Source organism: Cygnus atratus, chromosome 20 (assembly GCF_013377495.2).
Source record: "Cygnus atratus isolate AKBS03 ecotype Queensland, Australia chromosome 20, CAtr_DNAZoo_HiC_assembly, whole genome shotgun sequence".
NCBI lineage: Eukaryota > Metazoa > Chordata > Aves > Anseriformes > Anatidae > Cygnus > Cygnus atratus.
The window spans coordinates 6,307,802-6,334,643 of NC_066381.1; the positions used below are offsets into that span (position 1 = coordinate 6,307,802).

At 42.2% G+C, this 26,842-nt stretch overlaps 1 protein-coding gene across 1 annotated transcript; it reads right to left on the reverse strand.

Annotated features, from left to right (window-relative positions):
* Window positions 1-102: 102 nt before the first annotated feature.
* PITPNA (phosphatidylinositol transfer protein alpha) lies at window positions 103-26,668 on the reverse strand. The gene is made up of 12 exons (XM_050714827.1): window positions 26,561-26,668; window positions 21,390-21,420; window positions 14,930-15,075; window positions 14,255-14,346; window positions 11,835-11,842; window positions 9,411-9,485; window positions 8,963-9,046; window positions 7,509-7,586; window positions 6,462-6,572; window positions 4,708-4,830; window positions 4,012-4,081; window positions 103-2,868 (listed from the first exon to the last, which is right to left on the reverse strand). Exons 1-11 carry the CDS (start codon window positions 26,578-26,580, stop codon window positions 4,034-4,036), a joined length of 816 nt encoding a protein of 271 aa, XP_050570784.1. The 5' UTR covers window positions 26,581-26,668; the 3' UTR covers window positions 103-2,868; window positions 4,012-4,033.
* Window positions 26,669-26,842: the final 174 nt, after the last annotated feature.

A 26,842-nucleotide genomic window follows, 5' to 3' on the forward strand; every position in this document is an offset into this window, starting at 1 on the left:
CCGAGGTCGCGCTGCAGCCCCGCGGTGCGCCCACCTGAGCCACCACCACCCCCACCAGGACCACCGCCATGCACCCTGTCCCGAACAAAGGAGGCCGGGGCGTGAAGCTCTGTCTAGTATTTTATTAGATTTCGTTTCCAATATGCCTGTATTGGAAGAATTAGGAGACAAAAAAGGCACAAACTCACATTGAAAGAAACGACGAGATAATCTAACCCATTCTACGGAGTGTGTCGCCAAAGGAAAAAAAGAGCACGATGAACCGATCAGAACATGGCGGGGAGGCCCAGCGGGGATGAACCCAGAGGGGTGCAGCGTGGGGGGGGGGGGGGGGGGATAGGGTCCTGTCCCCAAGCACCCAAACCACGTGCCATGGATCAGGGAGCGGGTCAGGGCCCAACCGGCACCTTGGGACAGACAAAGAGCCCCCTGATAATCCCTGGGGGACGCAGCAGGGTGTGGGGTTCTTGCCAAAGCCAATGAAAGATACAACAACGGTAATGCTGCATGATCTTTGCTATGCTCAATAGCAGGAACCAAACATTGAGACTGAAAAGTCTTCATAGGGTTTGTCTATCCCGAGGCTGAGGGATGCTTTCACTTTGGGTTAAATTAGAAGGAAAGAAGGACAAGGAGGGTTGGGTGCGGGAGTACTCAGGATGGAGTTCCTGCATATTTTTTTTTGCCAGTTTTTCCACTAATCAGGAAAGCTTTGTGTAAAAGCTCTTTCTCTGAAATCAGAGGATCAAAAAAGGATTGCATGGTGGAATGTTACAATCTGCTTCCAGAGCGATTAGTGTCATCAGATAGAAAGCCTCTTGGGTAACACAAATTTAAAGAACAAGTGTGCTGTGTATTCTCAGGTTGTCCTCAAGTGTAAGAATCCCTCAACACGTAATCAACAAACATGAACAGAAGTCAGTGCATAAATTCTTAGTTAAAAATGCTTTAAACTGAAGGAACTATTAAGTGGGGCCTATGCTCCTAGAATACTTCTTGAACAGCTATAGAAGATGCCATAAAACATCCTGGTCCCGAATATCCTTGCAGATTAAAATTTAGTATCTTCACCTATTTTACATTACATTTGTTTTACTTCTGTTTGGTGAGATTGCTAAAAATCCCTCATCCCTCCCCACCCCGCAAAACCGTCTGAGGTCACTGAGAAGAGCCTGCCAGAGTTACTGGTACAATTCAGAGCTTATTGCACTTCGACATGAGTAAGGCAAAATAACAAACCAAAAATAAAGGGATAAACTGCCCCCTCCCCAGAAACCAAAAGCCATCCTCTCCCTCCAGAGCACGTGTCGTCTTGTCTCACACTGAAAACAGTTCAGACCCCAGCACATACTTGTTCAGCACAGCACAGGGGCATTTCAGGATCTCCTGCTTGCAGGAATGTGAAGGGCTGAAGGAGTTGGATGTACTACAGAATGCCAAAAAGACTCCTCAAAAGCAGCAATACGCCCCTGTCTGTGTTTGGCATTCAGTATTTCACGTTAGTGCCACCAAATACAGAAGTGGAAGATAAAGTGATTACTATCGGGAAAATAAATAAATAAAATCAAGTATTGGGCCTTACACATAAGCAAAAAAATTCATGTTTTCTCATATGTATTTAATAAAGCAGCATTTCTTTGATTCTGTTCTGGTTATTTGATTGTCTAAAGCTGATATCAACATATGGATAGTTACAGTAAGTACTTGAGTTCATTGAATACTCATAGCTCTTCTTAACTTTTAACGGTATCCTTTGCAATTTATAATAACCAACAGATAACCTAGAAAAAACACAGGTCTCTAATGAGTTGCTTTTCTACAGCATGAAGGGAGATATTTTAGTCTGTCTTGCAATGGGAAGAGTATTATTGCTGAGCAGAACCACCGACCCAGGCACCTGAATGTGATCAGATACCAAGACTTTACTTGTACACCAGCTTTTTGCTACATTCCAATTTGTCCAGGGAGAATGACATTATTATTAGTCAAAAGAATTTTAGTTTTGTAAGTTACAAGAAATCTTAGTAAATAAAGAACCAGGAAGTTGCAACATATGTCAAGCAACTTTTCAGAATGATTTTGTAAGACTGACACACACAGCTGAAGGACGACATAGCTACATGGGCCAAAGAGACCACGTACCACTAAATTGAAATTCAACAGTTACGTGCTGAAGGCCCTAGCATGGGGATGCCGCGTGCAGCTTCTGATCAGTCTTTAATTCTTGTGTGCTAAGACAGAACAAAGTAATGCCGTGCAGAAGCCACGTATCACGATATATTCATCGCAGACCAAGAACTCTATCTGGCTACTCCTGATTATGTATTCAGATTACATGCCATTAAATTTGTTACCCTGGGAGCAAGAGTCAGAGCATATAGTTTTATGGAACAGTTTTGCACTCTAAAATGCTGACAGTTTCCCTCTTCAAATAGACATTCAAAGAATGGTGAAGGGCTGAGCAGGAACAAAGGTGGCAGTTTATCCCAGTTGGAAAATAATAATAATAAAAAAAATAATCTAAGTCACCACATCACAAGACTATTTTAGCTAAAAATGTCACTTGGAAATCAAACAGGGCCACATGGAAATTGGTCTGAACACAATGAAAAAAAAGGAGGGAGGAGTCGTAAATACAGCGATCTCTAAGTCACACGTCTCCAAGGAGCTACCTCCTTCATATACGTGCTAACATTGGAGTGCTTAGTACCAGACGGTCTATTTGCTCACAATATTAAAGGGCATCTAGAATTAGCTATGGGAGATTTAAAATCGCCTGCCGATTGGATATAGAAAGGCTTGATCCAGAGATGGTCCGTCAGTCAAGAGTGTGGATTCCCCAGGCCTTCCTGATGACTGTCTTGCAAACTGAAGTAAAGAGACAACAGGAAAACATTTTAGAACCACTATGAAGTGAAGTGTCCCACAAGAAGCGTCAGACTGAACCTTCATAAAGCAAATGTGAGACACTGGCACCAGTTCAGACAATGGCAATAAACCACTGCATCATATTTCAGCACCAATTCAGAGTAGAATTTCCAACACAGCCTGAAACTGGCAAACATTTCAACTTGAGTAATCTAACAAGTCTAGAGGCTAAAGTACAGTTGAGTAGACCACCAAATCCCTTCTCTAAGAACTAGAATAAATGTGAAAGAGGAGGAAACAAAAATGGTTAAAGTTACATTAAAAGATTAAAACATACCTAGTGGATTTCAGAAGGATGGCATACATACATCTCCTTGTGCTCCCCACTTACCACCAAACAACCAGCAGGTAACAGAGCACAAGCAGAGGCTAACAGTCCCACTCTGGTAAAGACTGTGGTTCTTCCCCACCCTGTTCTTTCCAAGGATAGCTAGGATGGCATTTTACTGTTCTAGAAATGTAGCCAGTAACTTGGGCTTCTCTTCTCTACATAAAAGGGCAATCCCTTCTTCCTCCTCCCTTTCTTCCCTAATACTTCTGTTCCTCAACAGAATAAGACTCAACACTCTAAGCACTGCTTATGTGTTATCATCCACAATGAAATACTTGAAAAACAAGTCAAAAAATTAAAAATGGTCATTGCTGCTTCTTCCCTTGCAACGTCCAAGCGTTGCTCCAGGCCCTGGCCCGTTAGTAAATACCATTAGCAAACAATGCCAGAAATACATTCCAAATGTATTTGCAATTTCTGAATGTATTCCAAGTATTTGCAGGCCCAACTTACCCTTCCTGGATTGACAAAAGTTTCTCTGCAGGTCATGGAAAGTACACATGCATTACAGAAAAAATAACATCAGTAAATCTATAAAATGTTGTATCACTTATTTCACATGCTCATCACTCAAACATTGATTTAGAATAATTCTGAAACAAAAGAGTAAATTCACTTGGCAACCTGTCAAGGAAACAGGTTTATTATCAAAACAATCAATCTCACATATCTGACCGCCATAAGCTTTCTTAACCATTTTTTTTCCCTAAATAGAGCAATATAGAGTTTTGTAAAACTCTCTTGATACCTACAGTGCACAAGGAAGAAGTCATGTTAGTCATCTGCAGCTGACATTCCTTTCACTGGATCTTTTTCTCTCATCTGAAAGAGGAAACACTATTCAAATATTCATTCTCACATGATGTTATCTCAAAATTTACCGATGTGGAACATGTTAAGCTACCCTACTTTATGTAAGACTGTTTATATCTTAGCATCACAAAACAGTTTTTGCGAATATGCACATCTAGGCACTATCTTCTCTTAAGCTGAACATCTGCAAGGGATCTGGAATCACTATCCAAAGGGCAGAACGTACATGAAACTATAACGAAATACCTTAAGGCTTGAAAGAAGGGAAGGGGGCAGTGCAGGACACAAATCATGGAACATTGTACTCATTAAAGATTGTACCATTTGGATTTAGGTAAAACCTAAAAGAAGGTATTAAAGTGATAAATGAATCACTGACCCTCACACCCTCATTACCTGCGGGTCACTATGTTTATTGGCTCAATAACAAATACAAGAAAAAGTCCATAATGATTAGAAGGAGATGCCAGCACAATTGAGTCTTAGCCAATCATTCAAAGCACAAGCAGCATGACCTAAATAGCAGGAGGACAATACACACTATGCTATGACAATGCAGCAGTCTTTTCCTCTCTGCTGTACTGGATAGAAACAGTTTCTCACACAACCCACACCTGCCCTGCTTTTCCACTGACCTCATCCAGCTGTCTCTTCGTCTCGTCCTCCATCCTACGAATGTCCTCCATAGTCAGATCAACCCACTTATCAAGCCAGCAAAAGAGCTGCCGATGGAAGTTTGTAAAGAGACGCTTTTCTTGCTGCAAAAGGAGTAGGAATAAAACACACATGCAAGTTTATTCACAGCATAATTAGTAAGTATCTAACCAAATCATAACAACTTTCAGAGATGTGCACACTGAAGAACCAGCTCCCTAACCTACCTTTCTATATAGCCACCATAATTGGAGACTGGAGCTAGATCATTTTTATTTTTTTTATTTTAACAGAATACCTAAAGCCTTGAATCCTGAGAGAAACACTATTTTTCCAACCCTCAGCAGCAGATGGAACAGTGCATTGAAAGAATTAGTGAATGCTTTAGTCATCTCCTTTGATTTGAGGGTATTGTTCTGATTGAATAAAGCACTCTAGGTTTGGTTTACTTAGAAGATAGTTAGCCTGAAGGAGCACAAAAAAAGGAAACCGAATAAAATATTTTTAAGTAATCCTTGACTTGCAGAAAAAAAAAGAGATTAGGGTTCACATGCACCCACTTCGCTTTTCCCTTTCACAGCGACCTAAGGAAAAATAAGCCAAAACTTGTTTTCCACAACTGAAAATCTTTCAGCAGAGGTAAGTAATGTGCACAAGATCCTCCAAGTTAGGAGAAATTTATTCCCCTTTTATAGGAGATAAGCTAGACAAGGTCGTTATTAGACAGAAGTATATAATGACTCTTGGAAAGTTCTCATTAAGGAAGGACATTTCAGTTTTACCAATTATGGTTTCACATCTGATAACTTGGTCTCAAAGACAGCTTAACTACTTTGAAGCCAATGTGCAGCTGAAGAGACACTCGTGAAGAAAAAGGGATTCAAGACACTGCTTTGTTCAGGGCTTTTGTTACAGATATTAGAAATCTTGCAGCAGCATGGTCATTCCCTCTTAGAGTTCTCTTTAGATTATATCACCAGTCTTGCTTTTGCAGAAGCAGTACTACGGTTTATCAATATTAGCTGCTGAGGAATCGCTATGATCTGAAGTCGCAGGCATTTTCTGAGCTTGACACTGGTTAGAAAACTGCACATTCTAACTCCCATGTCTAGCATTCTGCTGCAGTTTATGGGTTACAAACTCTGCCACAGAAAAAGTTCTTTTCAGGATACCAGTTATTCATATTTTAAGTTTCCAACCATCTGCCTATTTGTTTTTTAAACACTGGTTCTTCAAGCAGCAGACTGAGAAAAGCAAAAGATGTCTAGAGCTCTAGGACTTGCCAGAAAGATCCTCAGCTGATTAAGATCAGATAACTGAAGCTGTAACTCTCCCCACAAAAACATCTGTCTTGCCACTGAGCAAAATATCCCTAGCATATATGCAACATTTCATCACTCACAAATTAACTACCAAACAACTTCAATTCTCAAGCTGACCTATTAACCAAAGCAAAACTGAGTTGTTTTACCCGCATACATTAAAAACCTACAACAGCTGAATAACCAATTCACATAACCACCAACCAGTCCTACTCTTGGATTAGCAGCAAATTGAATCCAGCTTTAAGTGACTGCAGTATACTGGGCATAACCCCTGACAATATTGCCTGAGGTGACATGACTGGGTTTCAAATTAGTATCTCCGTGCAGGATACACTCTAAGAACGAGTTGAGGTGTAAAAGCAAAAACACGCCTTATTTCTACATCTTCCTCCAACAAACAGCTCACTTACCTTCTGTATAAAGTTCTCAACCTTATTTTGCAGACCCCACCACTTGAACTTGACTGTTACCAGTTTGTAAGCACACATGTATGGACATTCTGTCTGTTTCCCCAGCTCCTTCTGCAAAGATATAAAGATATTCACTCAGGACTCAGGTTAAATGTTCCCAGGAAGGCAGCTCCTTCAGTCAATCATCTTTCTACAATTGCTCACAATCATCTTACATCTTTACACCTTGACTATCTTTTATTAATAAGTTTTGTCACACCTTTGCTCACCTCTTTTCCAGGGCATCTAAGAGCATGATGAAAGTAAACCCTGGTTACCTCCACAGGTGGACCTCCCTCCATTTTGAGAGGGGACCACTACTTCCTTTCCTCTGATCACCATTTTTTCTCCATTAAATGTATGTCTTTCAGGATCTTCACCATTATGATGCAGCTACTTAGTTTCCTTTCAAGTCTTTTGATAATGTCCCTACCTAAAACCTTTTGGAAATCCACGTAGATTGTATCAGTTGGGTCATCCATACAATCACTGAGCCTTTAAAAAACTCCACAAGGTTGGTAGAGCAGACTTTCCCACTTTTTGTTACAGAAGCCATATACACTCTTCCCAGGCAGAACACATATGCCTCAGCTACTACGATGTTTGCCCACTAGAGATGAGACTTGCACACTTACAGCTTCCCAGATCCCATCCAAAGTCCCTCTTAAAGACTGGTATCATATTTGCCCATCTAGAGTTTTCAGATTCCAAGGATTTAAGTGAAAGGTTAAACACTGCTGCTCATAACTCACGTTTTTCATCCTTGAATTCTCTTGGGTGAGCTCTTGGACTGAACACCAGACAGCTCTGGCAATTTCTTAGAACTCATTCTATCTCTTTGTACCAAACTTATTCATTTCCTCTAACTTCAGAACAGATCGTCAGCTGCGTTCTGCATTTCTACATACAAGTCAATCTAGATGTGTTACAAACATATCTGTGGCCCCAAGCCCCAGTATCTATACTTCAGTCACGCAAACTGATATGGATCCTGAAGTCAAAACATACCTTCCAGTTGGGACCCAGAGGTCCACGTCCAGTCTTGACAGATTTAAATTTTGCTGGATCTTCTTCTGCCTTGTAATCCTATTGGATAGGCACACAAGATTAAATACATATTATCCTACTCTTATGCAGCTGCTCACTGTCACACAAGATGTATTTTTCTGGTGGGCAAAGACTAACCTCTAACTGCTTTCTCAAGAGCTACTGTTTTCAAACTTCAACATTAGGTCAGGCACTCTTCAAGGAAACATATTTCTCCCCCCCCCCCCGTGCTGTGTCCTAGACCTATGTGAAGAAGTTGTAACAAACCAATACAACCTTTGTAAGGACTCTTTTGGGATAACATTATCAGAAGATTGGTAAACTTTCCTTATAGGTTTCCTGTGACCACTTGTTCTTTGATAGCTGCTGCAGAAAATAGCTATGCTCTCTGGAGCTGTGGTATCTAGTATTTTTCACAGCACCATATAAGAATGATGCTCATATATAGCACGCTAGATGACAAGCACAATCAAACTCACAACTAAAAGAAGGAGGCATTAGTTATGCCTCCTATCACATAGCAAACAATTTGCAGCATCCCCTTCATCTACACTGGATTAAGACCAGGGGGTGTACCCTACTTCTACCCCCATTTCAATTAAAATGGGAACAAACTCAGATCATCATCAGTTCAATGCCAGAAGTGATAAACCAGCAGAATCTTCTTTGGAAGACTTCTGCTCCAGGTGGATTCTGCTTGCTCTCTGACAGCACTTAATTCAGAGCAATTTCTATTTGCAGGTATACCTTAGCACCTGCCTAATCTATTAGAAATCAGATGCCACTCATGTCCTACCAATTCATCTGTATTGGAAAGAAAAGCTAAAATAAAGACTAGATCTGTCTTAATGCCCAAGGTCAAGTTTGTGAAGAGGTAAGTTAGCTTTGTATTTCTGATCAAGTTTGACCAAAGTAGGGAAACTCAAACAACATTCCATTTTTATATAGCTTTTTTTTTTTTTTTTTTTTTTAGTAAAGTACAGGAACATCCCTTAGCTTCTTATTGTAACTGTAGTCTTTCTTAGAACAAAGTATTAGCTACATGATTTCAAAAGACACCAGCTTGAAGCCATGGGTCAGTTTCAAAAAAGAGGCAATTTAAACAAGATGCAGCATGGGAAAGGCAGTGTCATTTCTTGTTATTCAAGCACTATAATCAGCCACAGTGCTGTAAAGCTACGCATAGTACACTGTTACATGTACTGTAAGGCTAAGCAACACATTTTACAGAATCTTGACAACGCTTTCAAAAGTGCTCTTTCTCTAGCTTGCTTAAACACTTTTAAGGAATGCCTTTCCTCCTCTCTCCTTCCTCTTACTTGTCCTGTGACCATCTCTGTGAACAAAGTTCGTACATGATCCCTCTCTTAGCACAAGGCCTCCCAAACTAGGGAGCTCTTACCCACCTACCCTACCTTGGGAAGTACTTGAGTCCGGTCAGCAATGTCTATATAAATAGCTTCTACGTTCTTCCATACATCTGGCTCCAGTTTATGAACCTGCAGTGAAAGTACAAGCCCAAAGTAACTGATTCAAATAGAGAACACTCCCATTCTAAGACAGTAAAAACCGAGATACATGGGCCCACTGCTCGCACACAGAGAACACATCATAGTGCAAACACAATGTAAGATCTTTTAAAAGAAGCAAAGGTGTTCACACAGAACAAGTGGTTGGGGACAATTTTATTCAGCATATAAGAGAAGCCAATGGGAAGGAGTCCCTGCCTTGCTAGTACAAGAAGCACTTCAAATCCAGGAACACTGCAAACAGACAGTTCTGCACAGCAACTCTCTAAGCTAGCAAGGAAAGCAGCATTGTGACATTAAAGAGATGAATAAAATACATGACGCAAGTACTTACATTTTCTTGTGTTCCAAGATCTGATTTATGCCAGGTTTCGATTTTGATCAGGAAGTCATCCTTCATATATTCGTTCTGTCATAAAAATAAAGCTTCTTGTTATTCTTTGGATATTTAACTTGTCTGATTATTACCTAGATAAGCAGTGGGAAAGACAACTCACAGTGTTAAAACTTGACTGGGGTTTGACTTAGGGAATGCCATATTTAGCTATAAACACATCTTGTTTTTAGGAAAGTTTTTTGATCAACAAATACGTAAGATCAAATAAATCACAAGCTGTTTGGTGAAAACCACTTAAGTTCCATTGCTTTAGTGAAACATTTGGAGTTTTCCCCCTATATATTTGTAGCTTTTTCTTTAAAGGAGAATGTCTGCCACTCTAAATAGTTTAGAAGGGGTAACATGTTAACTAGGCAGAAATTGCCTTTTCAAAGAGAATATTGTTCTAGCACTGAGTACTCTTCAAACGAACAACAATATTAAACTGATGTGTTGAGAGCTTTTTGACACTGGGAAGGGAAGGGACTAGAAGCACAGTTCTGCCAAGCAAGCAAAAAACTTTCCATTTCTCATAATTACTGTGAGTAGAAAAGGACTTCCAAAAGTAACCCTATCCTCCCTCAAGGGAGCAGAAACAAAAATACAGGCCAGTCAAACACTCAGCATGTAAAAAAGGAAATATCAAATTCAGAAGACACATTACTCAGAGGGACGTAATGTTACGAGCTAGCTTTCTTTCAATCAGTTTATTTGGGCAATGGGACATTCCCATGTGTAAAGCTGAGCATTACTGCAGTAAAGAAAGATCCCCGTCCATAGTTATAAATAAAGTGTTTGTGGATATGCCACAGATGTTAAGGGGGTTTTATCTACATGATCTTACCACAACAAAAGATAAAGTGCCCTTAGCTCAAGCTAAAGAGCTTCTTATACCCAGAATGCTTCATTTCAGACATTACACATGCTTCCATGGATCGTCAGTAAAAAATAATACTTACTGTAATAACTGGTCCAAGAAATCAATACATGAAAAGAAAGAGATACGATACTTTAGTGAAAAAAATGTACAGCATCCATCACCCCCCTCCCACTATCAGCAAAACAGGGAAAGCTTCAGCTTCCCAGGGAGCTGCTGATACTACTGAAGAAAAAACAAAACCAGAAGTCCATAAAAATCAGCTAACTTCGCACCCTTCTCCTCTGGAAATTCTCAGACTTGGAGAAACCCAGAGGAGCAGCAATTAATTATGTACTGCCACTTCTGCTCTCTGGACTCCAGCCAGCTGGATGAGAAGATGGAATAAGTTTATTCAGCTGACAGCATTTTACCAATCCTTTCTCAGCTTGCAGATAAGAAACGTCTCCACAGTTCTGAGGCGAACGCATGCTGGATTTCAGGCCAGTGCAGACCTCATCACTCCTGCATGCAGTAACCAGACCCTCCGCATCTCTACTGCTCATGGTAACTAAACTCCCTGGATAGTAAGGCTCAATTATTCAACACAGAAAAGAAATTGAAGATCCTTTAACAGTCAGCATCTGTTCTACCCAAGCCATCTGAGTACATTAGCAATGCTACTCTAAGAATAATGATGTCTGGAAGCTAAAGTTGAACTTTGCTGGTGTGTTCTGAAGTCTAACATGAGGTCTTTACTAAGAAGTAATTTTGTTTTAAAGATACCATTACAACTTGTGATTTTCCAACCCAACATCCTGCAGACAGTACCGTCCATTATCACTTATCTTACACATCCAACTCTCTTAATTGCCTATGGCTGGGCCTTGGGCTGCTCTAAAACCCTAGCGCTCTGAAAACTGCATTTTACAGAAGGCTAATTATTTAGATTGACGTATTGGGGCAGGGGGAGAGAATAAGCAAGCAGAGCTGAGGCTAATTTTTAAAAGGCTGAATTTCATCTCAAAGAACACTTCATTCTTTCCTGCAAGAAAGAGTTTCGTTCCTGCTAGTCCACATAAATACTGAATAAAGCAGCAGTAATTATAAGCCAGAGCCTTCCCACCTTCCCGTGACAAGCTGCTTTTCCATGACTATGCACCATAATTAGCAGCTGCTTTAGAACAGGTCCATTCACCTTCCTAGTTTCTCATCCATAGGGAAGATTTCTCATTTGTAGAGTGAACAAACTAATCTCTTTAGAGGTGTCCATTAAAACTTAGATGCTCAGCTTGCTACAAATTAGGGCCTGAACTTGAGGTGCCATAGCAGCAACTCCTACGCGTTTCAGCTGCAGTAATAACTTTTCAATTTCTTGACATTTGGCCACAGGCACCTCATGCTGACACCCAGAAGAGTGGAACACATAACAAATTGCTTTTCTGAAAAGCATTTAAGTGACATTAATATCTAAGTCGGACTGCAGGAGAGAACCACGAAGACTGTTCTCCTTGGCACCATCCCACGGTTATAACTATCAGGCAATCCTCACTTCATTTTTACTGTAGAAGTTATAAATGTCTACAACAACAATCTCATTTTACAGTTCACACTCACAAAGGAGCAAAGCAAGGCTTCCATACAAAATACATAAAAACTACTCACTACAGCACAAACAGTGTGCAGAATTGCAGGAAGTTATAAGACAGGTATTTAAGCTCCCTCAATCTACAGCACCGGTTTGATAACATTATATAATATGCATAGTAAAGTAATAATTGTGCTTTTCAGAGGCCATATAGCAAAATGTGAGGATGACCATCTTGTATATTAAAAAATAAAAATAAATACTATAATGCACAATTAATGGAAAGTACAGTTTTATTAAAACTCAAAAGGCTCTACGTAATGGCTGACATGCAAGTAAGCAGTGCTCCAGAGAGCAGCACACTAATACTACTACCTCGGTACAGGAGGGTACAGGCAGAAGTACCACTAATTCCTACACAGCCAAACCAGGTTTAGCTCTTAATGCATCCCCGTCCCTTAAGTTTCAAAGTCTAGTGAGCAGACTGAAAGCCATGCCAACTGCTGTAAGGCAGCATGGCATTTTGTGTTGCGCAAAGATTCACACAAGGCCATCCAAGACTACGACCTAAACACCTGAACACATCTCAAAGTAAAATGATAATGCCAAAGGCAGCCTACAGCACACACACGGGTTCTTCCCTCCTGCCCAGTACTAGCAAGTGAAGGTTTCGGCAACATTTCTGAGCTCTTCTTGATTCATGTCAGGCTGGCAGATTCTCTAAACAGATTTTTCAGCCTCCGCATAAAAACTGCCTTCTGCTGCAACCCCCACAACAATGCACTTTCTATCTCCTATTACACTGGTGTTTATTATAGTTAAGTATTTATTTATTTATTTATTCATTTGTTATGCCATCATTTCTAGCATACCAAAACCTGAAGTTTTTGTCAACTGGGCTGGGAAGTCTTGTATTTCATTTTGGTATCATGTTTTTTCCACTTAAGAAGAATATTAGCAGCGTATAATTGAAGAATAAGCAGCTAAGAGTGAGAAAACACACTAACTCCCTATCTTTGTTTCAGAAATTGGAGATGACGACAAGGAGGATATAGCCAGGTGTTACGTCTAACAGAATCTACTGGAGCCAACTTAGATCTGTTTCCACAATTTAAAGAATTAATAAAAGACCTGTCTGAGTTTAAACCAGTTCAGTGTACTTAGCATGGAAATAAATTAGACATTTACTAGCTAAGTTCAGTAATATGCAGTAAGAAAACGGCATAAAAGTGAGACAGCTAGGTTGTAAATAACTTTGCTTCAACATATGGAATTATGTGACACATTGAAAACTTACTCTGCAGTTGATGGCAGTAACTGAACTTTGTATTTGCAACATCCATTCCACTACATTGCTGTAGGTAATTTCACATACTGAAGTAATGTTATCCTCCCCCACTGCAAAGCTTTTTCTTTCTTTTAAAACACTTCATTTAAAATTCTCCTATGTGGCTGAAAAATACATCTTTCTATACTGAGTTTCAAGAACAGTTGGAATTTTTAAGTTTACAGTTCCCATAGCAATTGTACCTCTGCCAAATAGCAGAAAATGTGTCCTTCAAAGATACAAACAAAAAAGACAGATAAAAATATGACACAAGTGTGGAGGCAAAATCAAAGTTGCAGGGCCTACTGCAACACAGACCCGAAAAACAGTAGTGGTGAAAGATTGTGGCTGATAGCTTCAGTGAGTAAATAAAACATTAAACACTGCAGTAGAAAATGGGTTTGACACTATTTCACCACTTTGCACAGCTTCCAGGGCCTCCCCAGTTTACAAATGGATTCACTTCACACTTGTTGGATGATATTTGGATGTCTGTGTCAAGCCTCCATCCCAAAAGCAACTGTAGCATTGCCAATTCAACCTTCACTAACCTTAGATCCCACAAGGGAACAAGTATCAACCACTTAACACTTGCTCACATCAAACTGCACTACAAAAAGAGACAACCAAGGTCTCCCCTCTTCCCCCTTTGCATCTTCCATTTTTATTCCACCAGGCTATGCTGCACTGGAGTACATAAGAAAGTGTTCCTCATCCATCCATTTCACTAGTGTTGCACAGTTGTTCCTTTAGGAGAACTGACATCCCTTTCTTGGTTTGTTCTGTTCCAATACTGAACCGACAGTACACACACTGCCATTCATTAGCAACACATCAGGAAAGGATGTTTCTTTCAACTCCGCAGCCCTATGTTTTGCTTTTCCTGACCACAGAAAGGGCTTAGAGAACAGAAAACTAAAAGCTGAAACAGTTTCTCTACTGCTTGCCTCTTTCCTTCACCCATCCAACCCACCAAACCACAAAGAGAGACCAAAAAGCCAGCAGTCCACAGCCCTTCCCCACACGCTCACCAGTTCTGCAGTAGGGATAAGCGTTCCATGCTTTCTCATGTATATTCAGAGCTCCTTCAGGGGCCAGCATCCTCACAAACGTTGGCACTTTGCTGCAGAATTTGGAAATAGGAAGAAAAGTACTGATGAGAATTGCACGTAAGAAGAGTTCTGGCCCAAACTCTGAGACAGACAGAAAATCACCTGAAACACAGACCCTAGGGACCTGCCCATTGGTGGAACTGGTGGGGTTCTCCTCCCCACACTACTATGGACTTCCAGAGACTGATGAATTGGTCAGTCTAATCTAAACCTTCTTTACATAACAAAAGAGAGGTGGAAAAAAAAGGAAAAAATACAGAGGCTGAACACAGGTTGAAGTGTAGGAAGCCTTTTGATCTTCAGTCAAATTCAAGTATCAAAATACCAGGTAACGGAATTACATTTGCTTTGAAAAACACAGAGCCAGATTTTCTTGGGACAAGAGCCACACCTACAGGAGCAGGTGGGTGTTCAGTGATGCTCACCTCCAGCTGTGCCGTATGCCTGCTGCGCTTATGCTCCATCTTACCTCCATGTCCCTCAGCCTTTACATAACCTGTGATTTACACAGTAGTGGCAATCCCATTCCGTCTTCCTCCAGTTCCTCTTGCCTTTTAACCCTGCCTGTCTCTGGGAATAAGATGTTTCACATACCTCTGTAAGTGGTAGATCTTGTGTGTGTACTGCCCACGCTCTCCATCTCTTTCGTAGGGTTCATTCACCAGGACCTCCACTCCTTCACCTCCACCAGTTTCATTTTTACTGGCTTCTGCCACAGAGTACAGCTGTCCCACTTGATACTAAAGAAGTTAAAGACACATTATTGTGATAGCTGTAATTTAGCAGAATTTATAATAATCAGAAGAAGCCGTCAGGGAAAAGGACATCCACTTGTGTGTCCAGATAAGTAGCTCATTTAATTTCATTTTGGTATAAAAAGCTAGAGTGGTAGTTAGGAGAAAAGCACTGCCAATAAGACAGTTACCTTTACCCCTTAAATGTCAAGCTCAAAACCACCACAAATTCAAGAGAAAGTAAAATGGATGAAAGGAGAGCCAGGAAGGAAAACATTTAAAGAAAATCCAGGAGCCCTCAGGCATACAGTAGTAAAATCCATTCTTTGTTTCCACTCTTGGCACACAGGTGTACCAATTGTTTACGTCAAATGGAGGGTAACACGCTGCCAGTCCTGAATTAATAAACATGTTAATTTATCCAGAAGAATCCCAAATAATTCCACTTCTTCTTTCCAAGTTTTTTGACAAAATGGACTGTACAAGGGAAGGTAGGGAAGAACTGAAGAAGAGAGACCGAAGATAAAGGGCACTTGTACCACCTAATTTAACTGCTCTAAAATATATCTGTTAGATGTGCACAGCTTAGAAGCCCAGCAGAGTTGAGCATCCCCCAAGTGCAATTCAAAACAACTAAGTTAGAAAGCTTCAAGTGAAGAGGTTATTTGCACCAGCAGGCCTTCCAATGAAATGCTGCTAACTCTAAAGCTGAATATAGAGAAATTACTTTTTCTTGGCCTTTATGACATATACTATCACCTTTAAACCTCTCTTGCCAAAATTGACATTATAATCACATCAAGTCATTTCTCTTCACTGAACATCCATTTCCCTTCTGAACCTAGTTCAAAGTCTGTTCTGTGAGGGCGTCCACAATCGTGCCTTATCTCCCTTCTCAACAGTCTTTATTCCAACCCCAAACGATGTTTTACTTCATATAACCAAACCCATTCTGAAAACTTTATCTAATGAAATAACTGAATCAACTAGTGTCATAGATAACCACCTGGTCCTTGCTGCCACTGCACCCCCTGTTATTTTTCCTACTATCTTTGTTTGTTTTGTTTGGGGTTATTTTTTTCTGTCACACTTCCTGTTAGCCATAAGCATTACACCACTAACAGGGAGCGCACAGGATTTCAACATAGTCAAATTCTTACCTTTAAGATCATTTTTAAGTCTCTTACAGACACTGTCTTGAAAGTATTAATTCTCAGGAATCACTCAAACTACTTCATGCTAGACAATCTCTTTCAGAAGAAGCATCCCAATGTTTCACAGGAAAGAGAAGAGGAAAATCAAGAATGTGTACACGAGAGAACATTCTCTCATCTGCAGAAGATGCAAAGATCAATACACTCATGCTTCTAGCTAAAGAAGAGGATGCAGAGCTCGAAAGAAACATGACGACATGAAAAAAAATCATGCAGACCTCTTTGAAAAAAAGTTAGGTGAGCAGACAAGGTTTGAGAATGAAGTTAAAGCAAAAGGTCAAAAGGAAGTGTTTAAAAAATAACTGATACAACTGTTTCCAGAAATGAAATTGACCAAAACAACTGATGCCAAAGGCACTACAGAGAGGCTGTCTGAAAGGGTAATCCAAAAAGAGTTAGACATCAGAAGTACAGTGACTAAAAAACCAAACCAAACCTGAGAACATAACTACAAAGGAATGGAACGCTGCTTAGGCCTTCCTCCTGCTCTCCAGCACAGGGCTGCACACCAGAATCAGGAATAGCTCTTAACGCTCCTTACATGGAAACCCAGGCTGGAAAAGTGCTGAGAGCTGGAAAACTGCTCAGAGCTGACAACCCAGAAATACTTCACTAGGCTGGCACGTCTTCGGCATTGAAGGAAGACTTCTACAGTGGTTGTATTTTGTTGTCAGAGCATCCAAAACAAAAACAGAGCCCAAGTTTTGCAGTGTTGCGCACCATCCGAAGGTAACACAGACTGCATTTCTAACATTGAATAGAGTAGATGATATGCCAAAGGTGAAAGGCCAGCTGTCCTGGCCTCAGTTAATCTGGGGCAGGGCAAAAAGCACACCAGAGGGACTTAACCAAGTGCTCTGTACAGCCTCAAGTTCACCACAGAGGCATAGCAAGTCTGGCAGGTAGTCAGCTGGGAGGGAGGGAGGCCACTCATCCATCTAATAAAAGCTATCTATAGAAAAAGCAATCCACAGAGCACCTCCTCCTAGCTAAGAGCAAAGCTCAGCTGGATGTGTCCAGAAGGTCCTGGCCCAGGTGAAAGAAGCACCCCTCGCTTGGCTGGACAGTTCCTGCGCTGTCACCAGCAGATTGGGTTTCAGTCTGGATTTTGGACTGCGGTGCAACTCTCTGCCTTCTGACATTTCAAACACCACATTGCTTTCCTTATGACTCCCCACAGATGACCCAAACAAAACAGAACACTCGCCTTCCGCCAGAAGAGCAAAACATGAGAGTTGTGAAACCTTAGAAGCAAGTTGATTTAGTAGAGTGAAAGCCCCATGTACACTCGTACAGAACAGAACATAAGTAAGAGTTTGGCAACAACAGCACTAGAGGGGCAGACTGGCCTTGACTGCTTTGCAGCAGGTCTCAGGACAGGTCTCCAGGGGTACAAACTAATTCCTCTTACTAACAGTCTCTCATTCATTCCTGCTCCCTTTTAAACACGTGGGTCAAAGTTCAGACACTAAGAGGATAAGCCCTTTGGTTTGGCATCTTCAACATTTAATCTTTGCTGTTATTTCTGATCCATTAATCACATTGATAAAAGAGGAAAGGGCCCGGACAAAACTGTCCTAATGAACAAATCCCGTAACATCTGCCTGTGAAAATTAACAGGGAAATGGATTCTGGCTCCATGAAGTCCAGAGCATCAGACAGGCCTATCCTTGCAGCTGTGAGAGCTCCCGAAAACCTTATCTACTGTGGGAGTCACCCCTTTATACAGCAGGACAGCATACCTTCATTACACCAAATTTCATTCAGAAGGCCTGACCCCAACGTAGCCACCTTCAAGAACAGTTACTTTCCTGAAAGCGGCCTTGAACGCAATTAATAAATAAGAGCCTTTTGTGTTTGGCAAGCTCCTTCCCATGTGAGAGGAACAAAGAGGCAGCACAGAATGTGTACACACAGCTCTAATCCATACCAGCATTTCAAAGTGGCAGCTGGCGAGACACCCACACAGCAGCTCAAGACCACGCTCTCAAAGTTGGCACTGTGCAACGTGATGTTGGTCAGAGAGCACAGGAGTAAAGTTTAGACCTAAGAGACAACAAGGTATTTAACTTTTTTGCTCCCCGTAGTGTAAGAATGTAGAGAACACAGGAGTGCAGCTCGCAGCCTGCACTTAAGCAGGACCAGATTTTGGCAGAGTTTCCTAGCAGAAGACAGTTTGCTGTGGTCTACCTCCTACATCCCAGCCTTCAAGTTTTAGTCATCACCAGGGCCTTTCCTCCACTGTTTGTTCCCATCTTAGCAGTTACTTGGCTAACTGTTTGGTGTCGAGCTCCAAATTTACTAAGTAACATCTCCCCACTATCTTCCTGATCACTGGTTTTCTCTTGAATTCCTTACTCTTTGTTAAGCTGCACTTATCAGAGGTGAGGGGACTCAGCAGAGAATCCCTGGCACATCACAGGACAACACAGGAAACTGCCTCAGCCCTCTTACAATGCCTCAGAGACACAACTGTTTTCACTCTCTCTTATGCACTGGCACCATACTTTCAGAAACAATTTGCATGCTGAAGGAGTGAACTTTTCAGTCTTTCGGGAGTGAACTTTTCAGTCTTTCAAGCAAAAATTCCTAAGCTATTACAGTGAAACCAGAAGTCCTCTTCCTAGTCAGAGACGCTTAATGAGCAGCTACACAGCGAAGAGCTACGTCAAGTCTCCAGAGCCCTGTTTAGAGTTTCGTGAGCAAGGAAATCCTTGAAAGCAATGAAGTTGCAGCAGCTGTTTTGTACAGACAACAGTGCAGTGACCAAGTGATACACAGATGCATCAGCATCTCTCTGCAGAGGCAGGAAGATAAAGCAATACACAAACCCAGAGCAGTAGTCATCCTTCCACTCAATACGAAAATAACCTTTCTTCCTAAGCATGCCTTTAAAACTACCATAGCACGTAAGTGTTTAAGCAAAGACAAGCGGATATAAGAACTCTTTCTGCTTAGGGAACTGTTTCCTGAAACCTAGCCTACAAGTCACATAAGAACATCCTGCCCTAGAAAAGGTGCATCATGCAGGGAACACGGTAACAAATACACAAGTCTGGGGAGAAATCGGGTTTGGTCAAGTCGGCGGTCCTTCCACACCCAAGCATGTTAAGGTGCTCTCTCTAGCATTTTCATTCCTTCTCTTCTAATGGTGTTTATTTGCACTTCACTTTACAGTCTTCTCACCAGGTTACTCAACTCTCCGGAACTCTGTGGATCCAGAGGAAAGAAAGGAATACATTGTCTTAAACAGATGACCCCAGGGCATCCTCAAACGAGGAGGTTGCTAGAGATGGACAGGTTTATGTACCGCCTGAAACCTCAACTTTCCACCCAGGCAGCCTACACGCAAGGCTGAAAACACGCCTGGCACTGAACAGCCAGTCAGGGAGGGAAAAGAGCATAGCAAAGGACTCGCTTTAACTGGATGAAGTTTAATCCTAGTATCACAGAACTCGGAAAAAATCCTGTGCTGGGTTCCATCCAATCTAACCCCCTCAAAGAAACAATCTGTAGACTGATGCGTTGACTTTCTATTTACACAGCTCAATACTTAGAGGCATACCCCTGTGAGCTAGGGCTGCTGCTGTTTAGGCTAAAGTCTTCCATTTCTTGAGCTCTGGAGCACCTTACCATTTACCCGCTGCTTTCTCAAACACTTCCTCTGTCATTTGCAAGTTTGCATCCCTTGCTTACATGCTACAGTTTATCGTGTTAGTCCCTTCTTTGTCAAGAACTTCCTCACGCAAGTAGCATTCAGGCATCATAAAAGACCCAAATATACCTACTCGTAACACTTTAGTCGAACTTCTGCTAAAATTGCTTGAAACGGATTCGTGCAGAAAGCATATAAGCTACAGGTAAGGAGTAAGGAACAGACATCAGGTATTACCAGACTCATTCCTGCACCAAGACAGCACATAGACATAAAACTACTCTTTGGTGAGAAGACTAGGTTGCCATCAGTGTGTGATGCCTGTCACAGCAGACTGGTCCACAGGAACGAGGAACTCAGCTTCGACATTTTCCTTTTTACTAGGCAGCCTCCTGGCTGCAGAAATACACTACACCAAGTTCCAAAGTGTGTTCTCTGAAAAGAGTACGGCGTTATCAAAGGAATATGCTTAAAAGAGCACTGATCCATCTTACCACTCTCTGTGCCACAGTAGACGCTATAATCGGGGAAACAAAACTGAGTTCTGTTATTGCACCTCTTCCTAAGAGTTAGGACAAGCTCTTGATCAGAGCTCAAACCAAAGGCTTACAGCCAAGGATCGTAACCAAAAAAGTAGACACAGCAGGACTCTACTACAGAAGCGCTGTAGACTCTTACCATTTCAATTTCTCATCTACATTGCTAGTATGAAAACTCAAAAAAAGAAAAAAAATATTTTCATAGGCAGATACTCTACAGGAGTAGTGCTCAGTGCACAAGGGGAAGCAGTGACAAAAAAGGGAGGAAGGAAAGGTAAGCTGCAACTCCCAGAGAAAAGAACAGGAATCAGCTCAGACCGCACAGCTGCTCTGTGGCCAGTTTGGTGACACAAATCACCACCTCCTTTATAAACTACATTTCTCCTTTCGATTAGAGCTTTACCTACAGAACAAGAAAGCTTTCTTTCTGTGAGATCTAGGTAAGATAGTCTTAAAAACTGCTAAGTAGTAGATATACGATCTTTCTTTTGCTATACCACCCTCACAAAACAGAAAAAATTGCTTTACACTCGTAGACAAAGAGCAAAAAAGGAGTTCTAGGAAAACACAGGGCGATTTAAATTTGTATTAAGACTTCCTCTTCATGTTAAAAAAAGAAAGAAAAAAAGAACAATGGTATTAATCAAAAGGAAACTACACTTTCGAACAGTCTGACAAGTCAACACTTGTTATCAACACATCTGAAAGTACTTTATAGGAGAGAGTATCAGTACCCGCAGGCTTAAAGAAATGAAATTGTTTGGCCAAAGCGATCGTGAAAGAGTAAGAACACACACAGGTCCTGGAGACAGCTATACCTGTCTCTTGCATTTTCCAGTTTTTGTTCAAATTGCTTTGATCACAAGTTTATTTACAGTCCTAAAGAAAGGAAGCAACAAGAAAAGGACTTACCTCCTCCACAGACACAGGCAGGATAACGCGGCTGAAAGAGAACACAGAAATGGAAAGTTAACAAACGCAGCTGCAACACTGAGATGGCACACTCCTCCCAGCGATGACTGCTCAGCTCTCCTCTCCCCCATTTCTCCAGCATCCACCTAGCCCTAGCATTCCTAGCACTTACTCTTTACTTCCAAGACTACTTATGTAATAGCCTCAAGGAGAATCTATACATGATATAGCGTAATTGCAATCCTATACCAAAACTAGTGGAAATATCCTGCCACCCTACAAACCCACACAGAATCAAAGTAGTTGCGTGTTCCTTCTCACTACATCCTTTCAATAGTCACATCTTATTTCCCGTCAAGTTGGTGCAGAGCGTTGCTATGTGCTTCAACAACTTGGGGCCGATTTGTCATAGTTACAAGTCACTGCAAGACTTGTTTATACGTCCCATCCCGTAGGAAGCAGCACTAAATAGAGAAGTATATGGAAGGCTTTCTCAGAGCTGACTGCAAAAGAAGGTGTTGCCATTTCCATATCTGAGTCACTTGTGGTTTCCTGAATGCCTCGTCGAACCAACTGACTGTGACTTTGGCAGTTTTTGCTCTCTAGACCAGAGATTTTTTGAAAAGACAAGAATGAACTTGAATTTAAAGCTGAAAACGATGCATGCATGTTAAGGCACTTCAAAATATTACGTGTTTCCCCAAAACTAGATTTGTGTTCAACTTCTGCTTTCAGTAAGGATGATGTTGAAACAGGAAACCAAAGCAATACACAGATATGAAATGCATAGGGCTGCTGTAGGTAGAAGAAATCCCATTTCTTTCAGAACTAGTCTCAAAGAAATGCGGATATAATGGGATAAGAAGAAAGTCCTTATTATGACTAAACTGATTTTCAGAAAAGCACTACTGGTGAAAACTGAAGCTTTCTCCTACACTAGAGGAATGTTACCAGCAAGATACCACAAGAACAAGCTGTAACAGACACAAAAGTTTACAGATTATGCAATATTATTTATGACAGCAATGCTTTATGCTGTCTGCAAAGAACTGCAGAAAAAGCTACTGAGAACTGCAGATGAAGTTCAGCATCAACAGAAGCCGAATAATGCATTATAAGCACTCATTTTCTCCAGACACACAGGGTAACAAGCCCCAAACTAGCTATCACCAACATAAACCTTGGTGCTGTTACGGAAAAACATCTGAAAACATCAGTTCAGTGCCAGTTCAAAAATAAATAAAACAGCAAAAACTGGAACACAATATTTACACAAAAAAATAAATGACGGCTACACCACTGCAATCTCTCGCGCATCAGCACCTTGAATACTGCACACAAATAGTTCCAGTCGCCTCACCTCAAAGAGGACACTGAACAAAAGGAGGGCAAAAAAGATTACCTGAGATGTTGTTAACTCGGTTTTTCATGGTGGAAGAAAGGACAGCGGAAGGGGGAAGGTATGGTAGAGTGTTATAGAGTATGAATGGTGCTGAAGAGTGAATGGAGAAGGAACAACGACTGTGTCTTACAACAGAACAACCCAGGACGCAATAACGATCATTAGGTAGCAGATTTTTAAACCAATCAAGGGTACTTGTTTACATCATGTGTACTTAAGTTATGGGATTCCTTGCCAAAGACGAGAAGCAATTTTAAAATGGGTTTTGATCAATTCATGGAAGTTCACATGCCACTTACTGGAAGGATACACTGAAGAACAATCACTCTACTCCCTATTTATATATCGTTTCCTAAAAATATCTGCTAGAAAGCAAGACTGAAGAGGACCTTTAGTCCAATTCAGTATGGTATTCTGTACATAAGGGAGGAAAGAAAAATGGAGAATGGTTCTCCACAGGTAGACCACCTCACCAAACACAATATTAGCTTAGTTAACTGGATAAAACTACAGTTGAACAAAAAGAGGGACAGGATGATAAATAAGCAAAAATAAAAAACCAAGTAACAGGGAAGAAACATTGGCTTTGGAATGGAGTGCAAAAATAGTCTTTTAGAAAACCTGGCATAAAAAGATTAATATAAGCTAATGAAATTCTATTTAAGAAACTGGAAGGCACTAGATCTGAATATTACCTTACAGCTTGATGTTCACGAACAGAGAAACAAACACAAAAGTTAAATAGTTTACAGTTTGTTTAGCCTAGCAAACAAAGAACGCGGGGGATGACTAACATTTATAGGCCATCAAGCAATAAAGAAGGAGGAGGGAAAACTACTCAAGAGCATCCAGAGGAAAAGCTTCCCAGGAGCAGCAACAGGAACAAAGACACCTAAATTTGGGACAGAACTTGACCAAACGATGAGAAATTATATGATGTGGTTGCCTGCCACATCAAAGGCCTGAAAATGATAAAGAACGTTTAAGATTCCTCCTAGATTAAAATATGCCTCGAATGACAGCAAAGGGAAGTACAGCTGCAGAGAAGGTCAGTGTCATTATCGTCACTTCACAGGAAAGGGAAGCGACTCTCTATGCTCAGATTCTCCTCAAGGTCTTCCGACGCAGTTTAAATCAAAATAGGGAGAGCGTGCAAGCATGCAAGATCTTAACCAGCACTTACAAACTTTGCAACTGAAACCAACCAAAGAGACAAAGAAAACCAAAATCAAAATGCAACAACCCTCTCACCCACGCACAAAACCCAACCATGCAGCTTATCCAGAGTACGGATAGGTAGAAATGAAAGATAAGTCTGAAAGAGTGATAGGACACCAAAGGAAAACTTTAAAGCTATCACTGCATAACCACCAGTGAAAGAAGCTGCACAGAAAAGACAGATGATGCAGATTGTCTGAGAATAAAAGGTGTGATACAGACTTTTTGTTATATTGCTCTATATCTGTAATATCTCCTAAAATACCTACGGAGCACATAATAATAGCCATTTGATTTAGTAGGGAGGATGTGACGAGGGGTCACAGCGGTGGAAGAACAATCTGCTCAGAGGGCGCACAGCTACAACTCGCTTGTATTTCTGCCACCTACAGCGGCAGGCAGGCAGCAAGGTACCTGACTGCAGTGCTGGGGCAACCAGAACTAAACACAGGCAACAGAATGACTTTGACTATCCAGGTCACGCCAAAAAAAGTTGTTCCCATACGCCTTAAATAACTGCTTCCTAGAACACAAGAGTCCCCCAACAGCGTGCAAGATGGGTGACTTTTACATACAACGTCAAGGATGATTAATGCAGAAATCAACAGTGACAACTCAGAATGTGCAACTGTTGGAACCAGTTGGGAATCCCAACAAGTCCAAAGTCAATGCACAAGTTTTTAATGGACAGTGGCAACCTTGACTGTCCTTAGAGCCACATGAGGACATCTTAACAGAGACAGAAAGGAGAGAAGAGGAACAGGACAGTATAGCTAACAAGACTCAAAGGGTTTGGTGACCCTTCTGAAAAAAGGAATGGAAGCCTGTAAAAAGAAAGAAATTCAGTAATTCTGCTTTTTTAACCTTTGTCTTAATGTCTACTCCACATTTTCTTTCAGGAATAAGCAGCATGTAAGACCAGTAGGTATACTGATTTGGTGAGCTAAATGATAATAGCAAGCAAAATGACTTTTGGAAGTGATCCTTCTCAAAATTGACTTTAAACTCAGAAGTCTGACAATTTAAAGTACTGATGTTCCCATCTTTACGTGATGCTCACTGGCAAGTGGGCTTTACTGCAGTACAGGGCAACAAACTGGAAAGGAAAAGCAGGAAACATATGTGAATTTGAATAGAAATAAACCAGACAGGTGCTGTAAGAAGCAAAGTACATTAACCAACTAAATTAATAGGGAAATCTCAATGAAATAGATGTTATAGAACAACAAATTAATTAGCTTTTCATGCATCTGAAACTAAGTGCTCAGCCAATGCTTCTGTTTGCTATCCAGTTTAGCGCTACAGAAGGTAACAATGCCTCTGTGTTACAGTGACCAGCTCTTAAATTCTACACCCCTATTGTTGGATAAAAATGGCACGGGTTTAAAGATTGGGGGGGGAAGTTATTCAAGCTTAAAGACAACTACAAGGATCAGCACAACCTTCCTCAGAGTTTTAATACTTAGATCCAAAGCACATCCATGATCTGACAAAGCAATTGCTACAAGGAGGACACTGTCATGTAGGTAAATGTGTCTGAGAGAAGACCTGAAAACCCACTTCGTCATTGGGATCAGAGCATAAGAAAAGAAGAGGGGAAAAAAAAAAAAGTGTTTTCTATCAGTCAGAAGAAGTTTAAAAGGACAGGATGCACGTAGGAAAACCAAATGTAAACTGAACATCCGAGCCTTGAGAGCTGACGGAAGAGCCGTGCAGCGGTGCGCCCAGCTCCAAGCCACCTAACCAAAGTGCACCGGTCCAAAAGAGCACACCACGTTAGCAGGCAGAAAGGCGCCGAACAAAAGACTTGGGCACAGCGGTGTGACTAATAGTTACACACAGCTGGGACGGATCCGCCAGCCTGCTTGCAGCCTGCCTTCCACCCCGTCCCTGTCGGGCAGAACAACCCCACAGCAACGGCGACCAACTCCAAGGTGAGGGCTGAGCACCGAGACATAGTTCGGAGCTCTCCGGCACATTGAAGTCCTCGCTGAGTTCCTAGCTAGAAATCACACCGCTAAAGGAAAGGACAAGGGCGATAAAACACCGAGGTTGTCATTTAGATGGGGGCAGGATCCCTGCCACCGCTGCGTCCCTGTGAGGAAAACCCCAACCCCCTGCCCTAGCAGCCCCTCTCCCGGTCCAGGCAGGCTCCCCCGGGTGGGGGACACCCGTACCCCGGTGCACAGCCGGTGCTGAAGGGCCGGGAAGGCCAAAAAGGAGGGGGGGGGGGCACCGGGCCCCAAACCGCCCCCCCCTCCCCGTGAGGCTCCTCAGGCCGCCGGGCCCGGGGGAGCAGCACCGGGAGGCCGGTCCCCGCTTGTGGCCTCCGGTTCCCGGGGGAGGGGGGGGCTCCCTCACCTCACGGCCGCCTCCGCGACCTTCACACAGCGCCCCCCGTGCCCGTCCTTCCCTCCCACACCGACACCGAGGCCCGGCCGGGCCTTTCCCCCCCCGCCCCAAGCTCCGCCGCTCCTCAGAGACACCGCTGGGTGACCGGAGGCCACAACGGAGGAAGGGAAGACGGGGAGAAGGAGCTGCCCGCACTCACTATTCCTTGATGAGCACCATGGCGGCGCCTCCCGCTCACGGCACCGGGCGCCTCCCGGCCGCTCCGCGCCGCACCGGGACGGGGAGGGGAGGGGAGGGGAAAAGGGGGGGGGGGGGAACCGGGAGGGGAGGGGGGAGCGGGGCGGCGGGAGCAGGGGGCGGGGCGTTGCCGCGGCAACCGCTGCGTCACGGCGCCGCGCAGGCGTCGCGCGCGAACGCCTCGCGGGAGACCGTTGCGGGGTAGGGGGGGGAGGGAGGTTTTCCCGCCTCAGTGCTTCCCGCC

What these genes read in the sequence shown, in the direction of transcription:
- PITPNA (XM_050714827.1), bottom strand. Translation starts at nt 26,580, where the DNA reads ATGGTGCTCATCAAGGAATA. An exon ending in ATGGTGCTCATCAAGGAATA is followed by an intron (nt 21,421 to 26,560) that starts GTGAGTGCGGGC and finishes GTTCTCTTTCAG; the next exon opens with CCGCGTTATCCTGCCTGTGT. An exon ending in CGAAGAGACAGCTGGATGAG is followed by an intron (nt 4,082 to 4,707) that starts GTCAGTGGAAAA and finishes TTCCTCTTTCAG; the next exon opens with ATGAGAGAAAAAGATCCAGT.